The 13,628-nt window shown below is 43.2% G+C and overlaps 1 protein-coding gene across 1 annotated transcript in view; it reads left to right on the plus strand.

The window, feature by feature from the left end:
* The window catches only part of SPIDR (scaffold protein involved in DNA repair), a 1,761,208-nt gene that overhangs the window by 1,596,809 nt on the left and 150,771 nt on the right, over window positions 1-13,628 (plus strand). The window contains exon 15 of the mRNA XM_069220129.1: window positions 11,425-11,484. Coding sequence (XP_069076230.1) covers window positions 11,425-11,484 — 60 coding nt within the window. The remainder of the gene's footprint in view (window positions 1-11,424; window positions 11,485-13,628) is intronic.

The raw sequence follows: 13,628 nt of genomic DNA on the forward strand, positions 1-13,628 counted from the left end.
TAATATTCATTTAAAATTTTAAAATGACAAATATTATAGGTCATTTTGCCATTTTTAACATTTATAACACTTTTTGGTATGCCTTTTAAGTACTGGAAAGAGGGATACTTCAGGGATATTTTATTAGGTCATAAGCAGGACATTGCTGGGGCGAGAGTAATGATTTCTGCAGCTAACTGTAACTGTCCAATTATAGTGGCTTTCTGGTTTGGTTTTACAGTCACAATGTCACATTAACTATGTTTTTTCCAAGGAATTTGTACATTTTATAAACATACATTAAAGTCTTAGCAACAAAATAAGCTATATCCAGTGCTTAATTTGTGCTTGTTGTTTCCGGTGCTGAGCACCGGCACGGGCCGGGGCTTATTCTTCTGCCTCAAGCATTTGCTGCGAGCAAAAGACACACTTGGGAAAGACGGAGGAAGAGAAAAACGAAAAAGGTCACAATGCGAGAAAGCAGAAAGCTGCAGGTTTGAGCAGAAGGGGGAGGGAGTGGCTTTAAATGGATTGAAAAGGTCCGAGATGGTGTCGGGATTACCCTGCCCCAGTATTCCGTGTTCGCACATTTAATTGCAGCAGCCGCATGTTTAAGAGGATGGCTTTGGGCACCGGCATCTTTTCATTTACAAATTAGGCACTGGCTATATCTTGTCTTTAACAATGTTTAGGTCTTGCCTGGGCAGCGCATGCGCTGTCTCTTCGAGGCATGCTGTTATTACTCTGCGAGCTAACAGCCTGCCCATCGCTTTGAATTTGTTTTTGTGTATGTCCTTTGCAAAGGCTTGCCTCTGTATGATTAATGTTAGTTATATGCCCCTCCTTTTTGTGTGTCCACCCCCTTTTTGTGTGTCCACCCCTCCTACGGAGCATGCCACCGTTAACTTGTAGGCTTGTTGAAGTGCACTATTTTTTAAATTTTTGTTCTGCTTGTTTGTTTGACATGTTGGCTTTTCTTCCTGTATGCGGTTGTTCGCCTGCCCCTATTTTACGATCGGCATTGGTCATTTTCATTACTGTGTAGTTTAGGAGCAGACTTTTGTTGGCTTTCGCCATTTTTTTTATTTACATTTTCCCAGTCGGCATGTCTCTACGGTTTTGCCGGCACAGGGAAAGCCGCCGCCAAGACGCGAGGCCAGTTCCCAAATCGTGAGGTCTGGATGTTATGCCACATCCTCTCTCTAAAAACAATCAGCATTTTTTGGTGTTTTTGTCTCAATTTCCCTCACCAAGTTACCCTCCCACCATGAATCCACCCTTAACCCCTTCCTCCCTTTTGCTTGCCTGAGCATCCCCACTGGATCCCTGATGCGCTATTATTATCAGTTTGAGCACCTGGAAGCCGTATCTTTGACCTCTGCGTGGAAATTTACTGTCAACGTGAGCCTGTGACAAGGAGCCAGAATTCATTTTTTTTAAAACTGTTTTGAATACTGGAGGAGAAAGCTATGAAAATATGACACATGGGAGAGAATAAAAACATAATGCTTTCAAAGCGAAAACAGTGGGCGATAAGTATGAAGAACAAGCGACGAAAGTTGGCAAAACATATACAGCCCCACACAAGCTCTGGCGCACACACAGCACTACAGAGATCACTTTACCTGCTCTCATTCCACCCGTGACGTCCTCTCTCAGACCGTGACCATGCACCACGTGACGGGGCTTGAGCCTGGTGTGGTCAGTCTGCAGGAGGTAATCGACAGATTTCCTCCATGGGTTTGTGTGCCTGTTGCAGAGATGTGTGTGTGTGTGTGTGTGTGTGTAACCTGAAGGTCAGAATTTTAAATCTCTCAGCAGGGTTCTAGTAGACTTTCATCCATCCAAAGTCAATTCAATGCTACTGTTAAATCGGGTCTTTTGTAGCAAGTGCTACCAGAAAGAGGTGCCTATGTGAACCTCAAATTTATTTTGACAAAAAAAGCCTGAAATTGAACAAATATGTTACTTTAAGTGTGCTTGTATAGCAGAATTTTCCCATTTGTTTGGCCCATGGGACTTAACACAGTATTTTTGTTTGCTGTTGTTTGGTGATAAATTATTATATATTGTATACACTTCTGCAAGTGCAGTATTGACTAATTATTGGGTAATTATTGGGTAATGATGGTTTATACGCTGTTCTGTGGCTGCGGTCTTTTCTGTGTCATTATGGATTTTCCACACTTCCCACATAATCTACCATCTGATTTATAATTTGCATATTTTAACAAAAAAATGTTTCAGGCTCAGAGAAAAAGTTACTAAAAACTGCCACCTGGGTTGCTGTGCAGTGGCAACCCCTTATATCTCTGAACTGGTTACATTTCTGTTGCTGATTGCTATATTTAGGTGCTAATCGGACCCTAATGAAGTGAAACCTTTGGCCAGATAGTGTTAATGTGTACAAATGACAAAATAGTGAAGTAATACTGCCACTAAATGGGCCACAGTCTGCTACATAATGACTTAACCGAGCCAAACAATCTCGTCCTCCTATGTCGCAGAATTCCGGAGGCACTGATTACATGTGATAGTGGCTGCTACCTCATTGTTGTGGTCTGTGTGGAGCATTTAGGGCGTAGACCTTTGCGCCGAAAGAATTTGTGTCCCCAAGTCCTCTACTTTTGTCAGTGGGGCGCGCTCCACTCACCGAGCCACGCTGTTATTTGCTCTGTTTTGTAAACCAATAACTTGCATCGTCAGTCACTATTCCAGCATCACATTAAAGTCTGGGATGGCTGAATAATGAAACGACTATATAATTAATAGCGTTATACAGCACTAGCTTTAGCGATGTCTCAGCGAGCTGATTACACAAACAATATATCTATCATTTATATCAGTACATGAAGTGAAACTGTCTTTCACCTTTAAATGGCACTTTGTGCTCGCTGCCCACTTTAGTGTTACTGGTTTTATTGACCCCAGAAAGGCCAGCCCCCCTCTTACACACCTAGTCTAATAGTGTACGCGTTAACCCCCTGAGCCTTCACACAGTCTCAGTGAGCCCGGTGCAGCATCTCTGGTCAAGGAGGGCGCGGCCTCGATGCTGGGTGGGAGGTCCTCCATTGCTGATGGTGACTTACACGTGGCCTGTCTGGAGGTGGAGGAATTTGGCTAGTTCTGAATGAGCTCGGGCTCCCTTTGGCTCTCAGGCTGCGCTCCGGGGGTTCTTGAACGTGAGCTGTAGGTGTTCTCAAGTCACCCCATGTCATGTATGGAACCTTCACCCAGCTCCGACCTTTGGTCAAAAGCACCTAGCACTCTCCATGAGGGTGCAAGTGTTTCCCACGTTTTCGGTGTTTTCCCACTTCTCTCGGCACATTTCTTTACATAACATTATAAATATTCTACTTAAACAGATATCGAGCTGCTCTCACTGCGTTTACAGTTTTGTACCGATATGCCCTTTCACTTGCCGTCCTGAGCACTGTGTTTAAACCATTTCATCTAGGCCCTTTCCTATACTTTTATGTGCTCACGTCATTTTTTAGGTGCACATATTCTTGGTGCGCATGCCTACAAATCACGTAGGCTTTTCTTGCCTGTTTATTGGCCATGATGCACAGAATTACCGATAATGTGCACCATGGCTAAAACCATTGGCAAAGCCAATACGCCCCAAAAGCGAGACCCTTTGGCTTTGCAAATCCTTGTTTTCAGTGATTTCGTTTATCGCGACTATGTGTGGCCTTTGGCTGTGTGCGGCAGGGGCTTGGATACAGGGTCTGGCCAGTGACCATAGACTGCACCCAGCCTTCTGTGTGGAAAGCCATCTTTGCTTACAGCCTTTAGCTTTCATCGTATAAACGGCACAGCACACAGATTGAGGCTCTCACGATCTATGACCTTAAGTTAATTTGTTTTGCCTTTTCTTTCAGTGTATTTAACTTTAAAGGGTGGTTTCCAGAAGTTCGGAAACACTAAAGGTGCAGACATTAAAATTAAAAATCCCATTTAGAAAATACAAATAATTTAAACTACTGCTTTAGGTGTTGGCAGCAGAATTTGATCTGAGATCCCATGTTTACCCAGCTGTCTATGTGAACCAAACCCGGCACTCACACCCCTTTAGGTCCAGCCTCCACTCCTTGTGATCTTCGGCCTACAGCTAAACCCAGCGCCAGGCCACTTTCATCAGTACCAAATGTGCACGGCCTTTAGACATTGGTCATGTGCAGAGGGCTCTTAGTCAGTGTCCAGGCCGTAGGCCATGCAGAGCTGCCTCAGGGAACGGTACTTAATCTAGCCCCTCATCTTGCATTTTAACGATATTTGAAGATTTGCCTGCAAATTTGCAGTCTTAGATTGTGTTCTTCAAATTTGGTTGCAAATGGTCTCCTATCGAATTCTCAAATCAATGGACAGACCCACGAATTCTGCAAGAGAAACGTGGGCTTCTTATTTTATTGGACATGCCATCCTCCTTGTGGCCATGGAATTGTCTCTCTGCTCTCTAATGTGCCCCTTACCCTTTGTTTTTCAGGCCGCAGGCGTCCTTACCTGGAAACTTGTAATAACTTCCAGAGCAAATATTTTCAGTGGCAGTCAGCCAATTAGATCATCCGGGTTCGCAGGTCCTACATTGAACAAAGGAAATAATCTTCCCTCATCTAATCGGGTTAGTTTATTTTCAAATTTGGATCCACTGCTACAGATCTGTAATGCATTTGCGACATAGTGGTCAAGGTATAATGTGCCATTCCAGACACCCTGTTGTAATGCAGATGTCTCACAAACTACTGAATAGATTTGCAACAAACCACAAAAATGGCCTATTCTGACTAAAGCTTTAATTTTGTGCTCAGTTTGATGTAATTCATTTTAGAAGTTCTTTCTACAATGGGGATCAAATATTCCTAAGGGACATTGAATGGGAAACAGTCTTTTTTAACTCCCCTTTAACTTATTCCCTTTTGAATGGAACTACAAAACCCGATGTGCCAGAACGTAGTCGGTTTGCCTAATTGAGTACCAAATTGGTCAAACTGCGGCAAAATTATTAGCATACAAAGATACACAACTGTATTTAGGTATTCCCTAATAGACTAAATATTAAAACCAGCTCTGTGTTCTATGTCCCTCTTTGTTTGGGGGGACAGATTATAAGCACGGGGCTCCTCAAGGTGCCAGCTACCCAGAAAGAGATGTAGGAATGTTTGCAATCTCAAGTTTTCACTAAATGGCTGCTCTCTGTGTCGATGAACCAGGTCTGCACTTTTATGATCGTGTGAGGACCACTACAGACCCCAAGGCATATGCAACCACAAAATACAGTGAACACGTGAGTGTTGATTGGGGAACCTAACAAGCCTACCAGCCCCGAGTCAAAAGAGTGGCCTGGCCTCTAAGAGTCCAGAAGCAGTCACAGCAACACGAAGCCACAAGGGACGGATCAAACCTGAAGTCTCAGGATCCATACTTGTGATCAGTCAAACAGTTGGAATAAAAATTCTTGGATTATCGTGTTGGAAATGTTGTAAGTCTCTTAAACAGATTTTCAAACCGAAATTGCAGGTCACAGTGTTGAAAAGTCTTGATGGTTTCAAAAACAGAAACAATTTAATTAAACTTCAGCAACTTTCTGCTACAGTGCCCCTCTTCATGCTGAAACACCATAAGCTACTTTCCAGTAATGCTTTTGCTTTATTATAACTACTTATTTATGTCTGCCTTGGCACGTTGCTAACCATTGGTTGGCTTTATTTTCACTCTCATTTCCTTGTTTACTTGAATGCTTTACTTGTTCCAGCTTATGCCTCTTGTATTTGTCCTTCCCCTTGAGCATAGCCTCTTCACCATGTCTCTGACTGGCTGGCTTCCGCCATTCCACTGCTTACTTTTATGGAAATACATTTTCTTTGTGCTTAAGTACTCCATGAGAATGCATGTGTCTTCCAGCACTTTCTGTTTGTTGCATAAACTGAGTTTCAGGCTCAGCTCTACAAGGTTTGCATTCACATCGACAGGTGACACGAGTGAGGTCAGTTCACTACACCAACGCTTGAATGTGAGAGATCGATTTTGTAGCCCTGCAATGCCTTTGGGTTGCTAAGATTCTCCCAAACAGGGATCAAGGGACACTGTGGTGATTAGAAACAAACCTTTTTCATTCTCTTCAATAACTCACACAAGATGCACTAATTAAAAGACACTTTGGGGGTTATTCTAACTTTGGAGGAGTGTTAATCCGTCCCAAAAGTGACGGTAAAGTGACGGATATACCACCAGCCGTATTACGAGTTCCATAGGATATAATGGACTCGTAATACGGCTGGTGGTAAATCCGTCACTTTTCCGTCACTTTTGGGACGGATTAACACCTCCTCCAAAGTTAGAATAACCCCCTTTATCTAAAAAGTGCAAATATTTCAACAGGTGACCCTGTTGCTTAACACATCTAAAATAAGCACGCAGAATGCAAGTTGTGAACAATGAGATTAAAATGAACATTTCTAGTTAAAATGTCATCCAAAAATCTTAACACCCTACAACCTTCTTCTATGCACTATGCTAGAATAGCATGGAGAGTAGAATAACTTTCAGCTAGATTTTCTTAGGGAGGATGAGCACGTTGTCTACCTTATTTACAGCAGCACACTGTAATTATCAGGAACCAAGAAGACCGTGTTCCCTGCTCAAAGCAAATGTCACATCATCATGATTTCCTCCCGGGATAGGTATCAACTTTCAGAAGAAAGTGTGATATGGCTGCATCTGTGGCAGACAGGATCTTCTGTTAGTATCTTGCTTGTGATAATCTGGGGGAAGGACCTATCCTGACATGTGGTCAAGTGTCAGTCCATTTATAGTATATCTTATCTAAGATGGAATTTCCAACATCACCTTAAGAATGTTTGATATAACCAATGACCATCAAGATGTTAGTTTAAGACACATTCCTTTAAACTTATAAGTTAACAATGCAACAATTCAGGCTACACTGATTTGGCTATTGTTCTTTGTCTTTGAAATTGAGATAACAGGGTACTTCTACCAGACTAATGGTGCATTAGTTGTTGTGTGGCTGTTTGTAGTTAAATGATTTGACACTTTCACAGTTCTTGGAAAGATAAGGAAAGACAATATCTGTGTCAAAGGCAAACATGTTAATGATTCTGCAAAAATACAGAAAATTGAGTCGTAAGCTACTTAAAATGGAGTGGGGCCTATGTCTTTACGTCATCTTGTATGCTTCTCCCCATCAAATGCCATGTTTTTCCCAGGCTTCATGTTGCTTTTTTAATCATGTGCTTCTCCTCCGCCCCCATGTTTCTCCCCCTCTTGTGCTCATTCCTCCCTCCCCCCCACCCCCCCACTCAGCATTGGTTCCCCCTCAACCGGTCCTCCATTATCCCCATTCATCTTTTTTTTTAAATATTTGTTTGTTTTATGCATGAGGGAGGGACACTCAGGTAGCACATTTTTGTCATTCCCAATGCCTTAAAAACACACTTGTACTACTTTTGTTTTATAATTTAGTTACTGATCCATCTCAGATTAGTGCATAGATAAATGGCACCAGCATCATTTTGTAGGTACACGTTTCATAATAACACATCATCACTTATGCACCTGCCTCCAAAATGTCGTAGTACCGCCATCTCACCTTTTTTCTTTTTTTGCAAAGCCAATTGTTCCCAAAGGCCAGACCTTTTGACTTTTCCAATGATTGTTGTATTGTGTTATTAAATTTTTCCTGAATTTCAGTACTACAAGACAACTTATTTCCAGCTCTAAATGTGAAGAGGTGTGTTCCCATGTTAATTTTAAGTGTGATTATGTGAGTGCTACAGACACCACTCTTTTATGTCCCACGTTCTGGTTTCTTGCCTGTGCTTGAACATGCCAGAAAGCTGCATAAACTGGGCCTTGTCCACGGTGTGTTACAGAGAGGTGTGTAGCATCAGAGGGGAGGAGCGTTGGGGGGGGTTGGGATGTGAAGTCCCCCAAATAAATGCATTCTTGGCTTGTTGGTTGGCTTAGTAATTGGGTCTGTGGGCCCTGAGTTGGGTCTGCTATGTCTGTGTTGGTTTTCCTCATCGTCTTGATTTCGTTATGAGGTTTTAATTTGTTCATTTTTTAGATGACCAACTTAAATATAGGTAATGGCCAGCTTACCAAAAATATTGTCAATCTGCACCCATAGAGGTACTCCGTGAATCAATGGTACTACTTTTTGGAATTCATAAACATTGGTAATAGTAGCTTGGCAATCAGACACCCAATAGGTGATGGGATGAATGCTTGCAAATAGTCTAACCACTGTCAATCACTCTGGGTAGCACTCCAACCCATTGTTTTTCACCCACTATGCCACTCTAGACAGAGGGCCTGATTTAGGGCTTAGCCGATGCAGCAAAGGCAGACTGTGGTAGAGGACTTTGTCTGCCAGCCTGCCTTTACTCCATCTGTCACATTTAGAGATGTTCACTGGCCCCGCAGGCATGTCTACACATTGTCAGAAACCACCATTATAGGAAAAGTTTGACAGATGGCTCTGTCAAAGATGACAGACAGTGCTCAGACTTTTTCCAAGTTAACTAATGACTAATGTTAGAAAACTACCATAGTGTTGGGGGTGGGGGGAGGAGAAAACTGCCCAGGGTCTGTAAGAGCCCATGCACAAGCAGAGTCCTCCGAAATATTTGATACACAAACTGTGCAATACACACTATATAAAAATATGATAAAGACTCTTCAAAATTCAAGAAAGTGCATTATTTATCATACAGAAGTGTTTCAACTTAGTACATCATCGTTTATATCACTCATTCAGCGGCATTTGTTAAAAGGAACAGTTTTTAAACATAATTTAGAACTATTCATGTCCTTCCACCCACCGCCATGCCATTAGTGAATTGAGAGACAAGTTGGTTGTCATATGATTCCTCTCTGTGTGGTCAGCATTCTTACATGGAACAACATTATAATCTATTTAAATCAGACACAAAAGTGATGCTTATGTAACTCACATACCTTCTTCCTCTATCTGCAGCAAAAAATGAAAATATTGCCTTAGTTTAATATATTTTGTATATTATTATTTTGGGGTCCCCCCAACCAAGTATGGGGACCCAGAGATGACCTAGACAGAAAGAGCACACCGTGTGGTGAGTTATAGGCAAAAATATTTTGTAAAAGAATGCCCCACAAAGCATTATGGAGCAATTTCCGAGTTCAGCAAATAATGTAGTATCTTGAATATACTGCTCAGAACAGCTCCTAGAGGGTACCACTATAAAAAAATAACATTTGTAAGAAACATGGTCATGTAACACTATAGTCAGTCCCTAGAGAGCATAACCACATGAAAACAGATTTGCAGAACGTAATGCAGTGCAACCAGGTATTTAGCACCTAGATGCGTAGGTTATTACACATTTTCAGGCCTACTAGAATATTATTACAAACAAGGCTCTTAAAACACAAATTACTCCCAGCTATAAAACAAAGATTCCAGGCATGAGAGAACTTTAAAAGACACTGGTTGGCGGGTTATTATTTTACTGTCCCCCCAACCTAGTGCGGGAACCCAGAGATGCCCTAGACAGAAAGAGTGCATTGTGCTGAACATTTTAATGGTGGTCCTATTGTCCTAAGGGACCACCACACAGTGAGTTATGGGAAAAATGTTTTGTAAAAGGAATGCCCCGCAAAAAAATATGGGGCAAATTTCTGAGTTCATCGAATATTGTAGTATCTTGATTGTAATGCTTGGTACAGCACCTAGAGGACACCATAATAAAAAAAACATTTGTAAGAAACATGGTTATGTAGCTATATAGTCAGCCCCTAGAGGGCATAACAACATGAAAAACAGAATGGCAGAAAGTAGAGCAGTATAACCATATATGTAACCCCTAAAAGGCATAGTGGCTTACACTTTTGGCCTAGCAGGCCTACTGCAATACTATTACAAACCAGGCCCTTGAAATACAAACTTCTCCCAGCTGTAAAACAAAAGTTCTCGCCATGAGAGAGCTTAAAATGACATTGAATGGTGGGACAGGTTACTATTTTGGGGGCCCCCTCAACCTATTTTGATGACCCAGAGATGCCCTAGAGAGAAAGTGTGTGTCATGCTGAATGTTTTGGTGTGGTCCCATTGTCGTAGGGCGACCAGAGGCTAAGTTATGGTCAGAAATGTTTTGAAAAAGAAATGCCCTGCAAAGCATTATGGGGCGAGTGTCTTGGGTGCAGTGAATATTGTGGTATCGGCTCTCCCACTGTTTTGGGATAGCCGCTGTGCAGATTTCTGTGGTTTTTTTTCTGGGTTAAATGCTCCAGTTTGTATATTTTTCAACTGCTAAGCTTGTTAGGTGATACTTATGTAAAGCGCTTCTCATATCGAGGTTGTGCTATATGAAACTTCACGTAGTCATGTAAAGCGCTCCTCCGATTGAGTACACGCTATATGAAACTTCTTCTCATGTAAAGTACTCCTCCGATAGACTTTGCGCTGTTTGTATTTTTTTTTTTTAATTCTTAAATAAATGAAAAAGAACCCCCCTCCAGCTTGCAGCCTTTGTGCACAGACACCACAAAGTAACAGCAGCATGCCCAAAACTAGGAAGACGAAGAAACAACATACGACCACGCAGCGCAAAGCGGCGAGGCAAAAGAAAAAAACTAGTGGGCCACAGTAAGCTATATGGCTGATGGTGCAATAATCCATGTAACAGGATCAGTCTCCAAGGCGGTAACAAAGCAGCGTCAAGGCGGGACAAAGAAAAAGCATTTACCTCCAAAATCAAGGGGATTTTGAAAGGCAGGCCAAGGAACGAATTAAAGTGATGGGCGTGAGTTGGGCTTGTTGCAAGCCTACGGATGTAGATTACAACATGTTGAAACACAACCCTTGCGCGGTGCCTATGCTCGACCTAAAAAAAGAAGCTTGGTGAAATAATATATCTGCACACAGTCTGGTCAAGCAGTGAAGCCAGCAATATTACTAGGTTTTCTAAATTCACATTGTGCCATTCAGCCATTAGATGGGTATCTATTTTCCCCTCTCCTGGTGTACAAGAAAGGTTAATTTGTCTTCCTTAATTCTTGGCACATCAGGGTAGAGTGTTCAAGACAGGCATTAGGCACATCAAAGCTCGGCTCGTTTAGGGCTTGAGGGCCCAAGAGGACCCGAGCAGAGCCAGAGCCAGGCATCTGGCTCGAGCTTTCAGAGACTCGCGCACGTCTAAGCAGCGATTGGTTCTAGAGATTAGTGTGTCGAGCAACGTCGACACCCAGATTTAAAATGCAAACCCGGCTCATCTGAACATGTAAGGTTTGTGTTCAGACAAACCCTGGATAGCTTTCTAAAGGGATTATTTGCGACAGACTTTTTGTCATTTTTAATGTAACATAAAAAGCTCCCACCCTATTCCGGCCAGCCCTCTGTGATTGAAGTAATGTTGAATGTTTAATTCTGCTCTTCTTTTACAGGTTGTCGGGTGCAGTCAGCGCTGCAGCTTCTGCGCGACCGTCGTGTATGGCAGGCGCCAGGTAACACAATGCACAACCTACTGCCTCGACTGATAGCGCTGCCAGTTGGAGGAACTGGCTGTTGGGCCTGCAGGCAAGCCCAAGTCACTTTGATGTGATCTCATTTAAATCTACTGAGGTGACTGTTTGTAGAGTGGAGGACGCCTTTTTGGGGAGTGTGAGGATTCGGAAGGGGGTCCCACTGAAGCCTATGGAAGGTATTTTTTTTTTTTTTTTTGCGCGCGTGGATGAGAGGTAAGTCCAGGGAGGCTGAGGCCGAGGCTCGGGTGAGGGCTAGTTAAGAAGTATTTATTTTCAGGGGCTTAGTGTCCTCTCCTCCTGTTTTTTTTCTTTTTACCTCAGTGCCTGCCTACCAGTCACTCCTTCTCCCTAGGCCCCGGACACCTTGCACATTAAGTGGAATGACGTCAATGGTTGGAATCTTTCACACATCCCAGCCCCAGCCTGAGGCAAAGTAACATTGTGCGTCTTGTTTTATCTTTAAATACTCACCCTGGCGCTAATTTAGGGAAAACCCCAAAACGGTGAGAATTCAACAAATGTTTTGGGAACGGAGTGTTGCTTCCTTATTCTGTGTGCCCCCTCCTTTCTCATCCCTGCCTTTTAATCTTTAGGTCATCTTTCTTCGCCCTTACCTACTCCTACGGTACTTTGCATTATTTGCTCTGCAGCCATGCTCTGTGTTTGGTGGCGCAGCTGTGGGAGTACATGCAATTAATATTTATACTGCACACATCAAAAACTAAGTTGTCTAACCTTGAAGCAATTCATGCTATTCAAGTCAATTGCACGTTTTATATAAATGGAAAGGATTGTAAATGCATATCAGCCCTGCTGAGATTAAACCCCGTGGCCCGCAGATTACAGCAGGATCTGTGCAGCAGTTTCTGTGTCCACAGTGCTTACTGAAGGAACACCAGGCCTCTTTTGGCATCCGAAACGTATTTTATATTTTCCGTATTTATTTATTTTTACCTTGGTTCCAGTGTCACATCTCTATTAAGCAAAGGCACTCTCAACTCTCCATCGTCCAGTTTACCAGCATGCTACAGTGTGAACGAAACTTTTTTATTTGGTTCAAAACAGTTTGATAAATTTGAAAAAGGTAGAAAAGAACACACAGAAAATATGGAAATGTGACCTTAAAAGATGCACGTGTTTTAAAGCACACTTTGTCATGTCCTTAGCTCCCTGTCATGCTAGTTTCCAATTTGCCATTTAATTTCCATAAATTGGTATGTACCAAAACAGTTTAACCAATGAAGCGGTAACCTTCAGTCAGTTTGATCAAATAATTTGCTGTCAAACTGAAAGAAAGGCTCTTCTAGATGCTTTACTAATTTCTTGTCATTCTGCAAGGTCCCACTGCTGCTTCCTCATAGTACCCTTGTAGTTGTCAAGGAAGTATGCCAATGGTTACTGTAGGAAGTTGGCTCTGTATATACTATCTCAAAGTGAGAGATAGTGTGCACAGTGTCCAAGGGTTCCCCTTAGAGGTCGATAGTGGCAAAATTAGATAATTCTAATGCTCTATTTTGTGGTAGTGTGGTCGAGCAGTAGGCTTATCAGAGGGTAGTGTTAAGCATTTGCAGCCCACAGTTGGGGATTCAAGGCAATTCCAAAGTCACCGTACCAGCAACACAGGGCCGGTCAGGTGCAGAGGTCAAACGAGGGCCCAAAACACATAGGCACCTAAGGAGAACAGGGGTGAGTACATGCGTCCTCGGGTAGCAGACCGGGGGATTTGTAGAGCACTGGGTGGGGACACAAACAGGCACCCAAAACACACCCTCAGCGGCACAGGGGCGGCTGGGTGCAGTGTGCAAAGTTGGCATCGGGTTTGCTATTGAAAGCAATGGAGGGACCCAGGGGTCACTTCGGCCATGCAGGCAGGGCACAGGGGGACTTCCCGGGCCACCCACCAACTGGGCTAGGAAGAGGGCTGCCTGCCGGTCACTCCTGCACTGGAGGTTGGTTCCTCTCAGTCCTGGGGGCTGCGGTTGCAGTGCTTGGTCCAGGCGTCGGGTTCTTTGTTACCAGGCAGTCGCGGTCAGGGGGAGCCTCTGCAGGGGATGCAGGGGGTCTTCTCAGGTTACTCCCGAGGTCGCAGTCGCCTGGGAGTCCTCTCTGCAGTGTTTGTTCTC

Source organism: Pleurodeles waltl, chromosome 2_2 (assembly GCF_031143425.1).
Source record: "Pleurodeles waltl isolate 20211129_DDA chromosome 2_2, aPleWal1.hap1.20221129, whole genome shotgun sequence".
Taxonomy (NCBI): Eukaryota; Metazoa; Chordata; class Amphibia; order Caudata; family Salamandridae; genus Pleurodeles; species Pleurodeles waltl.